General features: G+C 47.9%; 2 long non-coding RNA genes and 1 gene segment (V, D, J or C); 1 reads left to right on the top strand and 2 right to left on the bottom strand.

The window, feature by feature from the left end:
• On the bottom strand, window positions 1–3,507 carry LOC141997044 (uncharacterized). Its single transcript, XR_012641678.1, has 2 exons — window positions 1,302–3,507; window positions 1–699 (listed from the first exon to the last, which is right to left on the bottom strand). It is a non-coding gene; the product is annotated as an uncharacterized LOC141997044 (long non-coding RNA).
• A 3,475-nt stretch (window positions 3,508–6,982) lies between these two features.
• LOC141997202 (T cell receptor alpha variable 41-like) lies at window positions 6,983–7,803 on the top strand. The segment is given in 2 exon segments: window positions 6,983–7,097; window positions 7,511–7,803. Coding segments are annotated over 2 exon segments (408 nt in total).
• Window positions 7,804–15,136: 7,333 nt separating this feature from the next.
• On the bottom strand, window positions 15,137–18,643 carry LOC141997043 (uncharacterized). Its single transcript, XR_012641677.1, has 2 exons — window positions 16,438–18,643; window positions 15,137–15,835 (listed from the first exon to the last, which is right to left on the bottom strand). It is a non-coding gene; the product is annotated as an uncharacterized LOC141997043 (long non-coding RNA).
• Window positions 18,644–22,175: the final 3,532 nt, after the last annotated feature.

The following is a 22,175-nucleotide window of genomic DNA, read 5'->3' as shown; positions in this document are numbered from 1 at the left end:
TGCTTTTTGCCTGACTTTTTTTTTTTTTTTTTTTGACTTTCAGGTCATTGAAGACCTCCTGATTAAGCCAAGGTGGCCTCTTACCACAATTCCTAACTTTCCTATTGGTTGGGATAGTTTGCTTTTGTACCCCTATTAATATCTCTCTAAAAAACTGCAAACTCTCCTGCTCTGTTTCTCCCCATAGACCTGCTTCCCAGGGGCTCTTACTTACCAATTGTCTGTGTTTTCAAGGGGTTAGATCTCAGCTTTCCTAACTTGGCAGTGGTCTATTGGCGTCAATGGAGCCATGCCCCCAGCTGATGTAAATCGGCCAAGATCCACAGGAGAAAATGGATGGTGCAGCTGTGCCTGGTTCCGTATCATTCCCATGATAAAAGCTGGAATTCCCCTGTATCAAAGAATTTCTCCCCCGCTTTTCTCTAACCGGACAGCAGATGGCGCTAGAGGGCTCACCCTCCTCCCCTGCAGACCCTGGTTAATTCCCACAGCCTGAGGTCCGGGCTGTCCTCAATGTACCCAGCCCAGCCCAGTTCACAGAGCTGCTGTTCCTCCCCGGGGCACACAATGAAACAGCAGCCTCTATAGGCGGAGAATCCTTCCCCCTGAGAAGACTGAAACCTGAAAGGACAGAAAATTCTCGTTTCCACTGGTCTCCTTCAGACCCTCCTTGGATTGATTCTGCTTCGGTATCTGCATCTGCAAGGGAGAGAAGAAACGGAGCTCACCATGGCCTCAGAGAGTGGAGCTGCTCTGTGGAGCCTTCTCCTCACCTTTGTTTTTCTGTGTGAGTGAAACAAATATTTTCTCGTTCTAAAGGGCACAAAGATGCAGAATCTTGGAAGTCAGTGAGGGACAAGATCTGTTAGCCTTTCTTCATGGCTCTGTCAGTAGGGATCTATCTATCGATCTATCTATCCATCCATCCCCATATACCGCCTCTATCCATCTATCTATCCATCTATCTATCGATCTATCTAAAGAGCTACTGCACAAGTCAGGAGAGAGGGGTCTGCCAATGGGCCATAATTCAGCATCTGATCTATTTGAATAGTAATATTGCGTTGGAGTTATTTGTTAGCATTTCTTGTCCTGCTTTTTAAGATTCGGGACGAGAACAGAGAGAAATATAGAGATGTAGATGGAAAGATCTATATCTATCTGTATTGATATATAGACATGTAGAAATAGATATTGGGCATGGAACAATAGAATGATGGATGGAGGCTGCAGAGGGAAGGCTAGATAGTTAGATCCATAGATAAACAGACAATGTAACACTCTCATATTCTTTATTTTACCTGCTATTATTTTGTTTCCCTGCAGTCTCCCTCTGCGAAGCCCAAGTGGTTCAGAGCCCCGAGTGGCTGATTGCAGGGGAAGGGGAGGTCTCCACACTGTCCTGCTCTTTCACCAGCGCTTACCAAATCTTCTACTGGTACCAGCAGTTGCCTGGGCAAGGGCCGACTCACCTGTTGACCACAAGCTCTAATAACAATGTCACTGTGGGGCGGTTCATAGGCGAGCGCCTGGAAAGTGGGAAACGCAGCTCTCTGCACATCACCGACTCCCAGCTGGGGGACTCAGGCAGCTACCTCTGCGCGGTGGATGCACAGTGACACAGGCAGAGCTGGGCTCAGGGCAAAAACCCTCAGTCTCTGACAGGCAGCTTAGGGGAGGAAATGCAGGGGCAGTTCCCCAGGTGGTTTAAAGCAGCGTAATTCCATGGCAGCCATAGGGACAGATCCTGACCTGTTATAAATGAAAACAGCTCTAGTGAAATCAACGGGGCCATATCGTGAGGACCAGGGGACTGGAACCCAGGCCTTCAGATCCTGGGACAGCTGTGTGAAGATCAGCGTAAATCCGGAGTCACTCCACATGTGTTCATTGTGGTGACTAGATTACAAGAAATCCGAGACACGAATTCATTTTCTTTTCTTTTTTTCCCACGGGATACTTTCTCAAGGAAAGTTCATTTCTAAACATAATCAGAGGGAAACCACCTTCCCTTAAGGGAGCCGAATGCAAAATATCTCTGGCTTCAAAGCTATAAGGTCATCCACGTTTCATTAGCAACAAGAAACAAACAAAACTAACCCCCCCTCCCCCCCCGCGCCCATGAAAGCCAGAACAAAGTTTTCTGCTCCCCCGTATCCCTGTGCCGTTCAGACAAGAACCCGGGAGGGGGCTCTCCAGAACTGAGACCACTTTCTGGTTGGTCTATAAATCCAGTTTTTTTCTCTCCACTTCCTCCGTTAAGCCTCACCCCAACCCCTCCAGTCCCGGACCCTGCGAGACTTTTTAGCAGCTCAGCGCAAAGGCAGCTACCAACCAAGCACAGAGAGGTTTGGTGCTTGACACAAAAAGTCACAATTTAATTCGGAGCGGAAGCAGCGTTCCCGGATTCCTTCAGCCCTCAGAAGACAGAGGCCGGCTTCCCTCTGCGAGAAGAGCTTAATTAATTTCTTTTAACATTGCTGGGGGCTGGGGGTGCCTGAGTGGAGAGAAAACGGAGCTGCTCCTCTTGCAGAAGCGCAGAGACACCGAATCTTCATTGAGAGGATGCTTAAAACCCTGGTCTCCATGACTGCGCTGCTCCTTGTTTCCAGTGAGTCAGATTCCCACGTGGCATTTCTGGGCATTATTCCCCCCTTAATTTATCAATTTTCACCTGTGTCCAGGTGTCCTTCTCGGCGACACTTCACGCTGCTGCTTCTGCTGCTGCCAGTTTCCCTGTCTGTGTCTGGGGGATTTTTCATGCTGTGGTTTTCTTTTATTCCCAGGCGGAGCGGTGGACGGGAAGGTTTCTCAGCCTGCTGCGCTGCTTTTCCTGGCGGGGGGCAGGGCTGACCTCCCCTGTAACCACAGTGTCGCTGGCTACGAGAGAATTTTTTGGTACTATCAGCGCCCCGGAGCTACCCCTCGAGCTGTGATCTCTGGCTACAACTCCGCGGAGACGTCGGAGCGGTTTGAACTGTCCATTGACCCCTCCGGCCGGTCCGCCGCGCTGCGCATCACCAAGGTGGCGGTGGAGGACTCGGGGGTGTATTACTGCGCCGTGAGAGGCACAGCGAGAGGAAATGCAGGGCGAGCTGAACAAAAACCTCCCCGAGTCTGCGGGCTTGTCTACACTGCCAAGTTTTGTCAACAAAACTGCCTTTTGGCAGCAAAATAGCGAGAGCGTACACACTGCCCTGCAACGGGACTTTGTCGGAAAAAAACACTCAATTTTGGAGACAATAAACTTCCACCCCTGCGAGGGCTTCTCTACACTACCAAGTTTTGTCGATGTCATCATGAAAAAATCGACAAAAGCAAAGGCACCAAAGCGTGTCTAGATTTTCTCCCTCTGTCGACAGATCATGTCCACATTCGGGGCACCATTGTCAGCAGTCTGAGCAACGCACTGTGCGTATGAATCCCACAGCGCCTGGTGACACCATCTGCCCATAGGTGTTGTGGGAAGGCAGAAATGGAGAACGGCACATCCTGGGACGTGCAAAATGTCCCATCATGCACTGCTTTCTGTCCCAGCCCTCCAAGGGTTTCCGGCTTCCTTTCGCACCATTTTTCCAGCGGTCCGTCTTTCTAGTGCGCGCCAGCATCTGCAGTGAGAGAGGATGGATCCCGCGCTTCTCTCCTATGCACTGTCAGCTGCCATAAGGACACTGCGCATGGCAGCACAGTTACTCGTTAAGTTAATGACAGAGGACAACCCGCAGGCACCCGAGTGTGATATGGACGGCAGCAACTTATCAGTGCTTTTGGCATTCACAGAGCAGCTGCATACGGTAGACCGTTGCTTTTTGGGCTAGGGAAACAAGCACTGATGGGTGGGATCGCATTGTCATGCAGGTGTGGGATGAAGACCAGCGGGTACAGAACCTTAGGATGCACCTTCCTGGAGCTCTGTGCTGAGCTGTCCCCCGACCTGCGGCGCAAGGACACCAGGCTGAGAGCTGCCCTGTCCGTAGAGAAGCGTGTTGCAATTGCTGTGTGGAAGCTGGCGAATTCAAACTGCTACCGGTCAGTTGCAAATCAATTTGGAGTGGGAAAGTCCACTGTTGGGGCTGTATTACTTCAAGTCTACAGGGCAATAAATCATATCCTGCTATGGAGGACCGTGACTCTGGGAAATGTGCATGAAATAGTGGATGACTTTGCAGAGATGGGTTTCCCTAACTGTGGCGGGCCGATTGATGGCACATACATTCCAATTTTAGCCACAGACCACCTTGCCTCAGAGTACATCAATAGGAAGGGATACTTCTCCATGGTGTTGCAGGTGCTTGTGGAGCCCTGAACAAAAACCTGACACCTCTCTCTACTGTAAGAAACTGACTCCTGCAGGTGAAGTTAGGAGGCGAGCACTGGCAGGAAAGGGGTGTGGGGGTGGGGGAAGGGCTATGAAGTGGGGTGAGACCTGCCACAGTTGGGTTTCTGGAGAAGAAAACCTCTTCCTGATTTCTGGGAAAAGGCGGCACCAGAATGGCACTCAGAAATTCGGGGCAAAGAGGAGATGGAACAAGACAAAAGCAGAATAAGATCCCATGGCTGGAAGCTGGAGTGAGACAAATTAAGACTAGAAAGAAAGTGCACATTTTTAACAGTGAGGGTAATTAAACACTGAAACAACTGACCCAGGGACACAGTGGATTCTCCATCATTTGAAGTCTTTAAATCAAGACTGGGTGTCTTTCCTCTAGGTCAGCCACAAGATATGGGCTGGGTGCGGGTATCCCTGAGTATCCTTCTCTGGCTTGTGTTAAAGCAGGAGGTCAGACTAGATGATCACAAAGGTCTCTTCTCACTTTAGGATCTATCCATCAGTCAATCTATTAATATCTCACTGTGGGCTGGGGAAGTATGGGCTGGGTTCCTTGTGGATCTATTCAGAACTAATGGTTGCTGGGCATTTAATTCCCCTAGGCTCCTTTGAAAAGCCTAGTTGAAATTCCATCCTGGGTTGACATTTAACCCAAGGGACACTTAACCCTCACTTCTGGACTTAACTGGCACTTAGGGCTCTGCACAGGGGCAAACATCATGGTATGCTCAGAGGAGCTCAGTTATTCCTGGAAAGAGAACTCCCAGATTTATACTGAGGCTGGCATTCTCAAAAAGGCCTAGGGGATTTAGAGGATCAACTTCCATTGAAATTCAAAAGTATTTGGGCATCTAGTTCCCTTAGGCTGCTTTGGAAATGTGGGTACTCAAGCTGCATGAATTTTAATGGGAATCGGGCATCTTTTTCTCTTAGGCTAGTTTCAAACTCTCAGCCTGCATGTTCAAATCACAGGAACTACAAACTGCATTGAAAGTGGACGGTTCCCCATCACCTAAAACCGAGAGCGAAGTAACAGAAATCCCTCAGGCCCTGCTGGGTTGATCTGAAAAGAAAATGTAATAAAAATGTGGCAAACCCTGTTCTGAAAGCAAACAAACAGGCTTGTGGTCACGTGCTGCCATCTGGAGGCCATTGCGTTGCACTTTGACAGCTGCAGGAATTAATGAAAATTTGTGCAGGAGTTTTCCCCACTGTTTTACTACCAAATATAAAGGCACATCCTTATTTCAGCCTGGACATTGAAATGTCATTTAGACACATAACTACTTATGTGTTTCACGGTCACAGACACAAACACAAAATCTCTGTCACACACACTCACAAAGTTACTCTCTTTCTTCTCTGTCTCTCATACACACACACACAATTTCTACATAAGTGAACTCACAATTCACACGCACAAACAAGTCACGCACTCCCAGAATAACACATATACCAAATTTGCTCTTACATACAACAAACAGCCACACAATCACTCATACACAACCTTCAAATTCATAAAGTGACACACACACTCACACACATCCCAAACTCACTCATGCATGCAGATCAAACATAAATGTACTCTCTCAAAGTCTTGCACACAACTCTCTCTCTCTCTCTCTCTCTCTCTCTCACACACACACACACACACACACACACACACACACACATTCGTTTATCTGCTGCAACCTGGTCATTTCTGGCCTTCTTGATATCAGAAATATTTGAAAATCTGTCCCCTTATTTCCTCTGACTGAGAATAACTATTGCTAGACTCCTTAACTTCATAAAAACTCAAGAAATGTGCCATTGTGAGGCTAGGTGGCCAAATGTCACTGAAATTCAACAGGACATGGGTTCCTAAATCCCTTTGGTTCCTTTGAAAATCCCAGGCTAAATCCAGTCATGTCTGTCTGCTGCTGAGATACTGCAGGGGTTGGGTCGGGGGGTGGGATGGGACAAAAACGCGTTTAAAATATTTTCAAAGGAGCCCAAGGGAATTAGGCGCTCAGCTCCCTGTGGAATTCAAGGGAAATTGGGCTACAAACTCCCTCAGAAATCTTTGACCATTCCAGCCTAAAACTGCCTGCATTGGGTATTTCTCTGGCCATATTATCACAGTGTCTACCCACCTCACAATCATCACTTTATTGGCCCACACAATACCCGTGTGAGGTGGGAAAGTTACACCCATTTTATGGCTGAGGATCTGAGGAACAAAATGGCAGATTTTTAAAGGGCTTTAAGTACCTGGTGGGATTTTTCACAAGTGCCTCGGTGCCAAACACCCTTTGAAATCAATGGGTGTTAGGGGTCCTGGGTGTGTTTGAAAACCCCACTGGGCCACCCTTTAAAAACGTGGCCCTGAGTGATTTGCTGAAAGCCACCCAGAATGTCTGTGGTGGAGGAAGGACTCGAACCCAGGCCTTGGCTAACGTTCTAGCCACTGGACCCTCCTGCCTCATCGCAGCGGGTGCTGTTGAGATATTCCCAAGGAAGCCCCTCTTGCTGGGTGCCTTTGTCTACGCTGGGGGTGTACAGCCGTGAGAGGGCAGCTGAGCTTGTGCAGGAGCAAGCGGCGGCAGTTATAGGATCCTAGGCTGGGGGTGTCACATGATGTGTCTGAGCCTAACAAAACATCAGGCCGAGATGAGCCAGGCACCATTGCACCTCAGTGCCCGGCTGCTACCGGTGCCAGAAATTCACCTCACCCCTCTGGGAATCATGAGGCTGCAAATCCTCTGGGTCTTTCTTCCTTTGCACTGTAAGTTTCTGCTCAGAACACTCTGGGCTCCTCCAAGCCAGCTGCTTCGCTTGTCGGACATTGAGGCAGAAATGACTGGAGACGTATTTGATTCAGTTCCCTGCTCTGTTTGATTCAGAGTTACACCACCTATATATGGGAAAGAGGGGGCTGCCAATGGGACACACTCCGTGTCTGATCTATTTACAGAGTCATCTTGTCCCGGGGTTCTTTGTTAGCATTTCTTGCCTCTTTTCAGACTGGGGAAGATTCTAGGTGGAGAGAGATAGGGTGCATGGGTCAATGGATGGACGGAAAGGTGCTTCAGAGGGAAGGATAGGGAGATAGCACATAGGGAAGAATGGTCAGATAGGTAGACAGACAAAGTAAAACACTCTCACCTATATTTTAACTGGTATTTTGTTTCCCTTCAGTCTCCTGCTGTGAAGCCCAAGTGGATCAGAGCCCCCAGTCGCTGGTTACTTGGGAAGGGGAGGTTGTCACCCTGTCCTGCGCGTTCACCACCAAGTACCAAACCTTCCACTGGTACCAGCAGCTCCCTGGGCGAGGCCTGACCTACCTGCTGGCCGTGAGCCCTCAGGGGAACGCTACCGAGCAGCGGTTCGTGGGGCAGCCCCTGGAAGATGGGAAACGCAGCTCTCTACACATCACCGACTCCCAGCTGGGGGACTCAGGCAGCTACCTCTGTGCAGTGAGAGCACAGTGACACAGGCGGAGCTGGGCTCATGGCAAAAACTCTCATCTTCTGAGAGACAGCTTAGGGCAGGAAATGCAGGGACAGATCCTCAGACGGTGTAAAGCAACATTACTCCATGGAAGCCAATCACAGAATCATAGAAATTAGAACTGGAAGGGACACTGATAGGTTATATAGGTCAGGCTTCTGCACTGAAGCAGGAGTAAGTATTATCTAGACCGTCCCTGACAGGTGTTTGTCTAACCTGGTCTTAAAAATCCCCAGTGATGGAGATTCCACAACTTGCATAGGCAATTTATTCCAGTGCTTAACCACCCTGACAGGGGGCTTTTCCTAACGTCTAAACTAAATCTCCCTTTCTGCAATTTAAGCTCATTACTTCTTGTCCTGTCCTCAGCGGTTAAGGAGAACAATTTATCACCTTCTTCTTTAAAACAACCTTTTACCTACTTGAAGGCTGTTATCATGTCTCCCTTCCTTCTCTTCTCCAGATGAAACATGTAGTTTTTTCCTCTTTTCCCTCATAGATCATGTGTTCTAGACCTTTAATAATTTTTGTTTCTGCCCCCTGGGCTTTATTCACATTTTTCCTGAAGTCTGGTGCCCTAAACTGGTCGCAATACTTGAGTCACAGAATGATGTTCACTTTTTTTGCAACAATATTACAATGCTGACTAATATTTAGTTTGCGATCCACTACAACCCCTAGATCCTTTTCTGCAGTACTCCTTCGAGGGCTGGATTAACTCTTCTGGGGTCCTGGGGCTCTTAGATTTTGTGGGGCCCCTCGGCTCCAGGGTAGGGCCAAAAATGCGGGGTTCAGTATGTGGGAGAAGACTGAGACAGGAGGGTGGGTGTGGGAGGGGTGAGGGATCCAACTGGGGGTGCAGGCTCTACGGTGGGGCTGGGGATGAGGCCTTAGGGGTGCAGGAGGTGGCTCCAGGCTGGGACCAAGGGGTTTGGAGTGTGGGAGGGGGCTCAGGGTAGGAGGATGGGGTGGGAGTGCGGGGTCTGGGAGGGAGTTAGGGTGCGAGAGGGGGCTCAGGGTTGGGGTCTGGGTCCTAGGCAAAAGTTAGGGTTTGGGAGGGGGCTCGGGGTTTTGCTGTGGGGGTCTACCATCTAGAAGGGATTTAGGGTGCTGGAGCAGGCTCAGGGCTTGGGCTCAGGGTAGGGGCTCAGGGTTGGGGTGTGGGGTCTGAGAGGGAATTAGGGTGTGGGAGAGGGCTCAGGGTTGGGTTAGGGGGTTGGGTTGAGGGTCACTTACCTGGGGCAGCTCCCCTTTGTTGTGTGTGTGGAGGGGAACAAGTGGCTCTGCGTGGCCCATGCTGCTGCCCTGGCATGCAGCCTCCACCCCCGCAGCTCCCATTGGCCATGATTCCTGGCCATACTTCCTAACTTTCCTATACATTGGGATGGTTTGCTCTTGTGGCCATAATAATATCCCTCTAGAAAAACTGCCAACTCTCCTGCTCTCTTTTTCCCTATAGACTTGCTTATCAGGGGATCTTACTTACCAATTCTCTGAGTTTTTAAGGGACAGATCCTCAGCTCTTGTAAATTGGCAGTGGTCCATTGGAGCCAATGTAGCCATACCCCCAGCAGGTGTAAATCAGTGTAGAAAATGGGGAATGAAACTGTGTTTGCTTCTGTATCATTCTCGTGATCCTTCAGCTGGGATTCCTCTGAAGCAAAGAACTTCTTCCCATCCCCTCTCTGTCCCAGGGCAGCAGATGGCGCTAGAGGGCTCACCCTCCTCCCCTGCAGACCCTGGTTAATTCCCACAGCCTGAGGTCCGGGCTGTCCTCAATGTACCCAGCCCAGCCCAGTTCACAGAGCTGCTGTTCCCCCCCGGGGCACACAATGAAACAGCAGCCTCTGTAGGCGGAGAATCCTTCCCCCTGAGAAGGCTGAAACCTGAGGGGAGGGAGAATTCTCATTTCCACTGGTCTCCTGCAGACCTTCCACGGATTGACTCTGCCTCGGTATATTCCTCTGCAAGGGAGAGAAGAAACGGAGCTCACCATGGCCTCAGGGAGTGGAACTGCTCTGTGGAGCCTTCTCCCCACCTTTGCTTTTCTCTGTGAGTGAAACAAATATCTTCTCGTTCTAAAGGGTAAAAAGATGCAAACTCTTAAAAGTCAGTGAGGGGCAAGATCTTATAGATGGATAGGTAAATAGTTAGATAGATAGCTCTCCATTACACTATCTAACTATGAGCTACTGCACCCATCAGGGGAGAGGGGCCTGCCAATGGGACATATCGCAGCCTCTGATCTATTTGAACAGTAATATTGCTTTGGAGTTCTTTGTTATCATTCCTTGTCCTGCTTTTTTAAGATTCAGGGAGTGTACAGAGAAGAATAAATAGATGCTGATGGCAAGATCTATACCTAACTGTATAGACAAGTAGATATAGATACTGGGGATAGAACAATAGAGTGATGGATGGAGTCTGCAGAGGGAAGGCTGGATAGATAGATCCATAGATAAAGAGTCAATGTAACACTCTCAGATTCTTTACTTTACCTGCTATTATTTCTTTTCCCTCCAGTCTCCTGCTGTGAAGCCCAAGTGGTTCAGAGCCCCGAGTGGCTGGTTACTGGGGAAGGGGAGGTTTCCACCATGTCCTGCTCTTTCACCAGCACTTACCGAAGCTTCTACTGGTACCAGCAGCTGCCTGGGCAAGGGCCGACCCACCTGTTGACTGCGAGCTCTAATGACAATGTCACTGTGGGGCGGTTCATAGGCGAGCGCCTGGAAAGTGGGAAACGCAGCTCTCTGCACATCACCCACTCCCAGCTGGGGGACTCAAGCAGCCACCTCTGCACGGTGGATGCACAGTGACACAGGCAGAGCTGGGCTCAGGGCAAAAACCCTCAGTCTTTGAGAGACAGCTTAGGGGAGGAGATGCAGGGACATATTCCCAGATGTTGCAAAGCAACAGTAGTCCATGGAAGTCGATCACAGAATCATAGAAATGTAGAACTGGAAGGGACACTGATCAGTCGTAGAGTCCAGTCCCCTGCAGTGAAGCAGGAGTGAATATTATTTAGACCACCCCTGACAGGTGTTTGTCTTAAAAACCTCCAATGATGGAGATCCCACAACCTCCCTAGGCAATTTGTTCCAGTGCTTATCCACCCTGACAGGAAGCTTTTCCTAACGTCTAACCTAAATCTTCCTTGCTGCAATTTAAGCTCATTACTTCTTGTCCTGTCCTCAGTGGTTAAGAAGAACAATTTATCATCTTGTTCTTTAAAATAACCTTTTACCTATTTGAAGACTGTTATCATGTCTCCCCTCCTTCTCTTCTCCAGATGAAACATACACAGTTTTTTCTCTTTTCCCTCACAGATCATGTTTTCTAGACCTTTCATAATTTTTGTGGCTGCCCCCTAGGCTTTGTCCACACTTTTCCTGAAGTGTGGTGCTCAGAACTGGTCACAATACTCCATTGGAGGCCTTATCAGTGCTGAGTGGAGTGGAAGAATTACTTCTCTTGCTTAAGCGGAAAAGAGTCCTCTGGCACCTTATAGACTAACAGACTTATTGGAGTATAAACTTTCATGGGTGAATGCCCACTTCGTCGGATGCATTCTCTTGCTTAAAGCGCTCCAGCTAACACATTCCAGAATTATGTTCATTTTTTTGGCAACCATATTATGTAGCTGACTAATATTTAGTTTGTGATCCACTGTAACTCCCAGGTCCTATTCTGCAATACTCCTTGCTAGGCACTCATCTCACATTTTCTGTTTGTGCAATTGATTCCTAAGTGGAGTACTTTGTATTTGTCCTTATTGAATTTCATCCTATTTAACTCAGACCACTTCTCCAGTTTGTCAAGATAATTCTGAATTCTAATTCTGTCCTCCAAAGTACTTGCAACCCCTCCCAGCTTAGTATCCTTTGCAAACTTTACAAGTGTACTCTCTGTGCCATTGTCCATAAACCATTCATGAAGATATTTCATAGAACAAGACCTGGGACAGATTCCCCATGGGACCCCATTCGATATGCCCTTGTAACTCAACTGTGAACCATTGATAACTATTCTCTGTGTACACTTTTCCAGGCAGTTGTGCACCCATCTTATATAAGATTTGTCTGGGTGATATTTCTCTAATTTGTTTTTGAGAAAGTCAGGTGAGATAGTAGCAAAAGTCTTACTAAAGTTGAGACATATCCCATCTACCACTTCTCCCCTATCCATGAGACTTGTTAAAGAGGGAACTACCTTGGTTTGACATGATTTGTTCTTGACAAATCCATGCTGGCTGTTATTTATTATCTTATTTTCTTCTAGGAGATTACAAATAGATTGTTTGATCATGTTTTGCTACATTATCTTTGCAGACCCTGAAATTAAGCTGACTGGTTTATAATTCCCAGGGTTGTCCATATTCCCTTTTTAAAGACAGGCACTACATTTGTCCTTCTCCAGTCCTCTGTTGTCTCTCCCGTCCTCCATAAGTTCTCAAAGATAATCACTGATGCTCAGAGAACTCTTCATCCAGTTACTAGGATGTATTTCATCAGGTCCTGCCGACTTGAAGACATCTAACTTGTCTAAGTAATTCTTAATTTTTTCTTTTCCTGTTTTAGCCTCAGTTCCTACCCCCATTTACACTCTGACGTCCACTATGTTAGCTGCCCAATCACTTAACTTTTTTGGTGAAAACGGAAACAAAATAGGCATTTAACAATTCAGCCATTGCTGCATTTTCTGTTATTGTCTTTCCATCCTTATTGAGTAGTGGGCCAACCCTGTTCTTGGTCTTCCTCATTCTTCTTGTATATTTGTAAAATACTTTGTTATCCTTTATGACCCTAGCTAGTTTAATGTCATTTTGTGCCTTGGCTTTTCTAATTTGTTCCCGAGATGCTTGTGCTGCTGTTTTTTAATATTTGCTCTCGTTTCTACTGTTTGCCTGTTTCTTTCTTTCTTTTTTTTTTCTTTTTGTTTTTTTGAGCTTCAGGTCATTGAAAACCTCCTGGTTGAGCCAAGGTGGCCTCATACCATACTTCCTAACCTTCCCATACCTTGGGATAGTTTGCTCTTGTGCCCTTCATAATATCTCTCTAAAAACCGCCAACTCTCCTGAACTCTTTCCCCCCCATAGATTTGCTTCCCAGGGGATCTTACCTACCAATTCTCTGAGCTTTCAAGGGGACAGATCCTCAGCTCTTTTGAATTGGCAGTGGTCCATTGGAGTCAATGTAGCCATATCCCCAGCTGCTTTAAATCGGGGTAGGTCCATTGGAGTAAATGCATGTTGAAGAGGTGTATGGCTCTGTATCATTGCCATCCTTCCCCTTGAGAGGCTGTAACCTGAAGGGACAGAAAATTCTCATTTCCACTGGTCTCCTGCAGACCTTTCTCGGATTGACTCTGCTTCAGTATCTGCATCTGCAAGGGAGAGAAGAACAGAGCTCACCATGGCCTCAGAGAGTGGAGCTACTCTGTGGGGCCTTCTCCTCACCTTTGTTTTTCTCTGCGAGTGAAACAAATATTTCCTTGTTCTAGAGGGCAAAAGGATGCAGATTCTTAGATGTCAGTGAGAGTTAAAATCTCTTAGATAGATAGAGAAATGAAGATCTCTCTCTCTCTCTCTCTCTCTCTCTCTCTCTCTCAGAGCTACTGCACCCATTTGTTTCCCTCCAGTCTCCTGCTGTGAAGCCCAAGTGGTTCAGAGCCCCGAGTGGCTGGTTACTGGGGAAGGGGAGGTTTCCACCATGTCCTGCTCTTTCACCAGCACTTACCGAAGCTTCTACTGGTACCAGCAGCTGCCTGGGCAAGGGCCGACACCTGTTGACTGCGAGCTCTAATGACAATGTCACTGTGGGGCGGTTCATAGGCGAGCGCCTGGAAAATGGGAAACGCAGCTCTCTGCACATCACCCACTCCCAGCTGGGGGACTCAAGCAGCTACCTCTGCGCGGTGGATGCACAGTGACACAGGCAGAGCTGGGCTCAGGGCAAAAACCCTCAGTATTTGAGAGACAGCTTAGGGGAGGAGATGCAGGGACATATTCCCAGATGTTGCAAAGCAACAGTAGTCCATGGAAGTCGATCACAGAATCATAGAAATGTAGAACTGGAAGGGACACTGATCAGTCGTAGAGTCCAATCCCATGCACTGAAGAAGGAGTAAGAATTATCGAGACCAGGGCTTCTCAAACCTGGTCCATGGCTTGTTAAGGGTAAGCCCCTGACACGCTGCAAGATGCTTTGTTTACCTGAGCATCTGCAGGTACGGCAGCTTGCAGCTCCCAGTGACCACGGTTCACTGTTTCCAGCCAATGGGAGGTGCAGGAAGTGGTGGCCTGGACCGCGCCGCTTCCCGCAGCTCCCATTGGCCAGGAACGCTGCACCGCAGCCACTGGGAGCTGCGAGCTGCCGTACCTGCAGATGCTCAGGTAAACAAAGCATCTTGCAGTGTGCCAGGGGCTTACCCTGAACAAGCCATGGACCGAGTTTGAGAAGCCCTGGTCTAGGTGATATTTCTTTAGTTTGTTTATGACAAAGTTATGTGAGATTGTATCAAAAGTCTTACTAATGTTGAGAAATATCCCATCTACAGCTTCCCCCCACCCACAAAACTTGTTATTCTGTCAAAGAAGGTTACTACCTTGGTTTGACATGATTTTTTTCTTGGAAAATCCATGTTGACTGTTATTTATTACCTTATTTTCATCTCAGAGGTTACAAATAGATTGACTGATTATTTGCTCCATTATCTTTCCAGATACTGAAATTAAGCCTACTGGTTTATAATTCCCCTCGTTTTCCATATTGCCCTTTTTATAACTAGGTACTATATTTGCCCTTCTCCAGTTCTCTGGTATCTGTCCTGTCCTCCCTAAGTTATCAAAGATAAATTGCTAATGGATTCAGCCAGTTCCTTAAGTATTCTAGGCTGTATTTCATTAGGCCCTGCTATCTTGAAGACACTTAACTTGTCTAAGTAATTCTTAATTTGTTCTTTTCCTGTTTTAGCTCAGATCCTGCCCCATTTACACTGATGTTCACTATGTTAGCTGCCTGATTACTTAACTTTTTTTGGGGGGGGGGAGGGGGGTGGAAACTGAAACAAAAAGGGCATTGAACAATTCAGCCATTGCAGCATTTTCTGTTATACTCTTTCCATCCTTAGTGAGTAATGAGTCTATCCTGTCCTTGGTCTTCCTCTCTGTTCTTATTTATTTGTCAAATACTGCCTTGATATCCTTTATGATCCTAACTAGTTTAATCTCATTTTGTGCCTTGGCCTTTCTAATTTAGTCCCTACATGCTTGTGCGTTTTTAAAAGTATTTGTCCTTTGTAATTTAATCTAGTTTCTGCTTTTTGCCTGACTTTTTTTTTTTTTTTTTTTGACTTTCAGGTCATTGAAGACCTCCTGATTAAGCCAAGGTGGCCTCTTACCACAATTCCTAACTTTCCTATTGGTTGGGATAGTTTGCTTTTGTACCCCTATTAATATCTCTCTAAAAAACTGCAAACTCTCCTGCTCTGTTTCTCCCCATAGACCTGCTTCCCAGGGGCTCTTACTTACCAATTGTCTGTGTTTTCAAGGGGTTAGATCTCAGCTTTCCTAACTTGGCAGTGGTCTATTGGCGTCAATGGAGCCATGCCCCCAGCTGATGTAAATCGGCCAAGATCCACAGGAGAAAATGGATGGTGCAGCTGTGCCTGGTTCCGTATCATTCCCATGATAAAAGCTGGAATTCCCCTGTATCAAAGAATTTCTCCCCCGCTTTTCTCTAACCGGACAGCAGATGGCGCTAGAGGGCTCACCCTCCTCCCCTGCAGACCCTGGTTAATTCCCACAGCCTGAGGTCCGGGCTGTCCTCAATGTACCCAGCCCAGCCCAGTTCACAGAGCTGCTGTTCCTCCCCGGGGCACACAATGAAACAGCAGCCTCTATAGGCGGAGAATCCTTCCCCCTGAGAAGACTGAAACCTGAAAGGACAGAAAATTCTCGTTTCCACTGGTCTCCTTCAGACCCTCCTTGGATTGATTCTGCTTCGGTATCTGCATCTGCAAGGGAGAGAAGAAACGGAGCTCACCATGGCCTCAGAGAGTGGAGCTGCTCTGTGGAGCCTTCTCCTCACCTTTGTTTTTCTGTGTGAGTGAAACAAATATTTTCTCGTTCTAAAGGGCACAAAGATGCAGAATCTTGGAAGTCAGTGAGGGACAAGATCTGTTAGCCTTTCTTCATGGCTCTGTCAGTAGGGATCTATCTATCGATCTATCTATCCATCCATCCCCATATACCGCCTCTATCTATCTATCTATCCATCTATCTATCGATCTATCTAAAGAGCTACTGCACAAGTCAGGAGAGAGGGGTCTGCCAATGGGCCATAATTCAGCATCTGATCTATTTGAATAGTAATATTGCGTTGGAGTTATTTGTTAGCATTTCTTGTCCTGCTTTTTAAGATTCGGGACGAGAACAGAGAGAAATATAGAGATGTAGATGGAAAGATCTATATCTATCTGTATTGATATATAGACATGTAGAAATAGATATTGGGCATGGAACAATAGAATGATGGATGGAGGCTGCAGAGGGAAGGCTAGATAGTTAGATCCATAGATAAACAGACAATGTAACACTCTCATATTCTTTATTTTACCTGCTATTATTTTGTTTCCCTGCAGTCTCCCTCTGCGAAGCCCAAGTGGTTCAGAGCCCCGAGTGGCTGATTGCAGGGGAAGGGGAGGTCTCCACACTGTCCTGCTCTTTCACCAGCGCTTACCAAATCTTCTACTGGTACCAGCAGTTGCCTGGGCAAGGGCCGACTCACCTGTTGACCACAAGCTCTAATAACAATGTCACTGTGGGGCGGTTCATAGGCGAGCGCCTGGAAAGTGGGAAACGCAGCTCTCTGCACATCACCGACTCCCAGCTGGGGGACTCAGGCAGCTACCTCTGCGCGGTGGATGCACAGTGACACAGGCAGAGCTGGGCTCAGGGCAAAAACCCTCAGTCTCTGACAGGCAGCTTAGGGGAGGAAATGCAGGGGCAGTTCCCCAGGTGGTTTAAAGCAGCGTAATTCCATGGCAGCCATAGGGACAGATCCTGACCTGTTATAAATGAAAACAGCTCTAGTGAAATCAACGGGGCCATATCGTGAGGACCAGGGGACTGGAACCCAGGCCTTCAGATCCTGGGACAGCTGTGTGAAGATCAGCGTAAATCCGGAGTCACTCCACATGTGTTCATTGTGGTGACTAGATTACAAGAAATCCGAGACACGAATTCATTTTCTTTTCTTTTTTTCCCACGGGATACTTTCTCAAGGAAAGTTCATTTCTAAACATAATCAGAGGGAAACCACCTTCCCTTAAGGGAGCCGAATGCAAAATATCTCTGGCTTCAAAGCTATAAGGTCATCCACGTTTCATTAGCAACAAGAAACAAACAAAACTAACCCCCCCTCCCCCCCCGCGCCCATGAAAGCCAGAACAAAGTTTTCTGCTCCCCCGTATCCCTGTGCCGTTCAGACAAGAACCCGGGAGGGGGCTCTCCAGAACTGAGACCACTTTCTGGTTGGTCTATAAATCCAGTTTTTTTCTCTCCACTTCCTCCGTTAAGCCTCACCCCAACCCCTCCAGTCCCGGACCCTGCGAGACTTTTTAGCAGCTCAGCGCAAAGGCAGCTACCAACCAAGCACAGAGAGGTTTGGTGCTTGACACAAAAAGTCACAATTTAATTCGGAGCGGAAGCAGCGTTCCCGGATTCCTTCAGCCCTCAGAAGACAGAGGCCGGCTTCCCTCTGCGAGAAGAGCTTAATTAATTTCTTTTAACATTGCTGGGGGCTGGGGGTGCCTGAGTGGAGAGAAAACGGAGCTGCTCCTCTTGCAGAAGCGCAGAGACACCGAATCTTCATTGAGAGGATGCTTAAAACCCTGGTCTCCATGACTGCGCTGCTCCTTGTTTCCAGTGAGTCAGATTCCCACGTGGCATTTCTGGGCATTATTCCCCCCTTAATTTATCAATTTTCACCTGTGTCCAGGTGTCCTTCTCGGCGACACTTCACGCTGCTGCTTCTGCTGCTGCCAGTTTCCCTGTCTGTGTCTGGGGGATTTTTCATGCTGTGGTTTTCTTTTATTCCCAGGCGGAGCGGTGGACGGGAAGGTTTCTCAGCCTGCTGCGCTGCTTTTCCTGGCGGGGGGCAGGGCTGACCTCCCCTGTAACCACAGTGTCGCTGGCTACGAGAGAATTTTTTGGTACTATCAGCGCCCCGGAGCTACCCCTCGAGCTGTGATCTCTGGCTACAACTCCGCGGAGACGTCGGAGCGGTTTGAACTGTCCATTGACCCCTCCGGCCGGTCCGCCGCGCTGCGCATCACCAAGGTGGCGGTGGAGGACTCGGGGGTGTATTACTGCGCCGTGAGAGGCACAGCGAGAGGAAATGCAGGGCGAGCTGAACAAAAACCTCCCCGAGTCTGCGGGCTTGTCTACACTGCCAAGTTTTGTCAACAAAACTGCCTTTTGGCAGCAAAATAGCGAGAGCGTACACACTGCCCTGCAACGGGACTTTGTCGGAAAAAAACACTCAATTTTGGAGACAATAAACTTCCACCCCTGCGAGGGCTTCTCTACACTACCAAGTTTTGTCGATGTCATCATGAAAAAATCGACAAAAGCAAAGGCACCAAAGCGTGTCTAGATTTTCTCCCTCTGTCGACAGATCATGTCCACATTCGGGGCACCATTGTCAGCAGTCTGAGCAACGCACTGTGCGTATGAATCCCACAGCGCCTGGTGACACCATCTGCCCATAGGTGTTGTGGGAAGGCAGAAATGGAGAACGGCACATCCTGGGACGTGCAAAATGTCCCATCATGCACTGCTTTCTGTCCCAGCCCTCCAAGGGTTTCCGGCTTCCTTTCGCACCATTTTTCCAGCGGTCCGTCTTTCTAGTGCGCGCCAGCATCTGCAGTGAGAGAGGATGGATCCCGCGCTTCTCTCCTATGCACTGTCAGCTGCCATAAGGACACTGCGCATGGCAGCACAGTTACTCGTTAAGTTAATGACAGAGGACAACCCGCAGGCACCCGAGTGTGATATGGACGGCAGCAACTTATCAGTGCTTTTGGCATTCACAGAGCAGCTGCATACGGTAGACCGTTGCTTTTTGGGCTAGGGAAACAAGCACTGATGGGTGGGATCGCATTGTCATGCAGGTGTGGGATGAAGACCAGCGGGTACAGAACCTTAGGATGCACCTTCCTGGAGCTCTGTGCTGAGCTGTCCCCCGACCTGCGGCGCAAGGCCACCAGGCTGAGAGCTGCCCTGTCCGTAGAGAAGCGTGTTGCAATTGCTGTGTGGAAGCTGGCGAATTCAAACTGCTACCGGTCAGTTGCAAATCAATTTGGAGTGGGAAAGTCCACTGTTGGGGCTGTATTACTTCAAGTCTACAGGGCAATAAATCATATCCTGCTATGGAGGACCGTGACTCTGGGAAATGTGCATGAAATAGTGGATGACTTTGCAGAGATGGGTTTCCCTAACTGTGGCGGGCCGATTGATGGCACATACATTCCAATTTTAGCCACAGACCACCTTGCCTCAGAGTACATCAATAGGAAGGGATACTTCTCCATGGTGTTGCAGGTGCTTGTGGAGCCCTGAACAAAAACCTGACACCTCTCTCTACTGTAAGAAACTGACTCCTGCAGGTGAAGTTAGGAGGCGAGCACTGGCAGGAAAGGGGTGTGGGGGTGGGGGAAGGGCTATGAAGTGGGGTGAGACCTGCCACAGTTGGGTTTCTGGAGAAGAAAACCTCTTCCTGATTTCTGGGAAAAGGCGGCACCAGAATGGCACTCAGAAATTCGGGGCAAAGAGGAGATGGAACAAGACAAAAGCAGAATAAGATCCCATGGCTGGAAGCTGGAGTGAGACAAATTAAGACTAGAAAGAAAGTGCACATTTTTAACAGTGAGGGTAATTAAACACTGAAACAACTGACCCAGGGACACAGTGGATTCTCCATCATTTGAAGTCTTTAAATCAAGACTGGGTGTCTTTCCTCTAGGTCAGCCACAAGATATGGGCTGGGTGCGGGTATCCCTGAGTATCCTTCTCTGGCTTGTGTTAAAGCAGGAGGTCAGACTAGATGATCACAAAGGTCTCTTCTCACTTTAGGATCTATCCATCAGTCAATCTATTAATATCTCACTGTGGGCTGGGGAAGTATGGGCTGGGTTCCTTGTGGATCTATTCAGAACTAATGGTTGCTGGGCATTTAATTCCCCTAGGCTCCTTTGAAAAGCCTAGTTGAAATTCCATCCTGGGTTGACATTTAACCCAAGGGACACTTAACCCTCACTTCTGGACTTAACTGGCACTTAGGGCTCTGCACAGGGGCAAACATCATGGTATGCTCAGAGGAGCTCAGTTATTCCTGGAAAGAGAACTCCCAGATTTATACTGAGGCTGGCATTCTCAAAAAGGCCTAGGGGATTTAGAGGATCAACTTCCATTGAAATTCAAAAGTATTTGGGCATCTAGTTCCCTTAGGCTGCTTTGGAAATGTGGGTACTCAAGCTGCATGAATTTTAATGGGAATCGGGCATCTTTTTCTCTTAGGCTAGTTTCAAACTCTCAGCCTGCATGTTCAAATCACAGGAACTACAAACTGCATTGAAAGTGGACGGTTCCCCATCACCTAAAACCGAGAGCGAAGTAACAGAAATCCCTCAGGCCCTGCTGGGTTGATCTGAAAAGAAAATGTAATAAAAATGTGGCAAACCCTGTTCTGAAAGCAAACAAACAGGCTTGTGGTCACGTGCTGCCATCTGGAGGCCATTGCGTTGCACTTTGACAGCTGCAGGAATTAATGAAAATTTGTGCAGGAGTTTTCCCCACTGTTTTACTACCAAATATAAAGGCACATCCTTATTTCAGCCTGGACATTGAAATGTCATTTAGACACATAACTACTTATGTGTTTCACGGTCACAGACACAAACACAAAATCTCTGTCACACACACTCACAAAGTTACTCTCTTTCTTCTCTGTCTCTCATACACACACACACAATTTCTACATAAGTGAACTCACAATTCACACGCACAAACAAGTCACGCACTCCCAGAATAACACATATACCAAATTTGCTCTTACATACAACAAACAGCCACACAATCACTCATACACAACCTTCAAATTCATAAAGTGACACACACACTCACACACATCCCAAACTCACTCATGCATGCAGATCAAACATAAATGTACTCTCTCAAAGTCTTGCACACAACTCTCTCTCTCTCTCTCTCTCTCTCTCTCTCACACACACACACACACACACACACATTCGTTTATCTGCTGCAACCTGGTCATTTCTGGCCTTCTTGATATCAGAAATATTTGAAAATCTGTCCCCTTATTTCCTCTGACTGAGAATAACTATTGCTAGACTCCTTAACTTCATAAAAACTCAAGAAATGTGCCATTGTGAGGCTAGGTGGCCAAATGTCACTGAAATTCAACAGGACATGGGTTCCTAAATCCCTTTGGTTCCTTTGAAAATCCCAGGCTAAATCCAGTCATGTCTGTCTGCTGCTGAGATACTGCAGGGGTTGGGTCGGGGGGTGGGATGGGACAAAAACGCTTTTAAAATATTTTCAAAGGAGCCCAAGGGAATTAGGCGCTCAGCTCCCTGTGGAATTCAAGGGAAATTGGGCTACAAACTCCCTCAGAAATCTTTGACCATTCCAGCCTAAAACTGCCTGCATTGGGTATTTCTCTGGCCATATTATCACAGTGTCTACCCACCTCACAATCATCACTTTATTGGCCCACACAATACCCGTGTGAGGTGGGAAAGTTACACCCATTTTATGGCTGAGGATCTGAGGAACAAAAGGGCAGATTTTTAAAGGGCTTTAAGTACCTGGTGGGATTTTTCACAAGTGCCTCGGTGCCAAACACCCTTTGAAATCAATGGGTGTTAGGGGTCCTGGGTGTGTTTGAAAACCCCACTGGGCCACCCTTTAAAAACGTGGCCCTGAGTGATTTGCTGAAAGCCACCCAGAATGTCTGTGGTGGAGGAAGGACTCGAACCCAGGCCTTGGCTAACGTTCTAGCCACTGGACCCTCCTGCCTCATCGCAGCGGGTGCTGTTGAGATATTCCCAAGGAAGCCCCTCTTGCTGGGTGCCTTTGTCTACGCTGGGGGTGTACAGCCGTGAGAGGGCAGCTGAGCTTGTGCAGGAGCAAGCGGCGGCAGTTATAGGATCCTAGGCTGGGGGTGTCACATGATGTGTCTGAGCCTAACAAAACATCAGGCCGAGATGAGCCAGGCACCATTGCACCTCAGTGCCCGGCTGCTACCGGTGCCAGAAATTCACCTCACCCCTC

The sequence above is a fragment of the Natator depressus genome, chromosome 13, assembly GCF_965152275.1.
Source record: "Natator depressus isolate rNatDep1 chromosome 13, rNatDep2.hap1, whole genome shotgun sequence".
NCBI lineage: Eukaryota > Metazoa > Chordata > Testudines > Cheloniidae > Natator > Natator depressus.
Note: the sequence above shows the minus strand (reverse complement) of the source record. Positions and strands in the feature narration are given on the sequence as shown.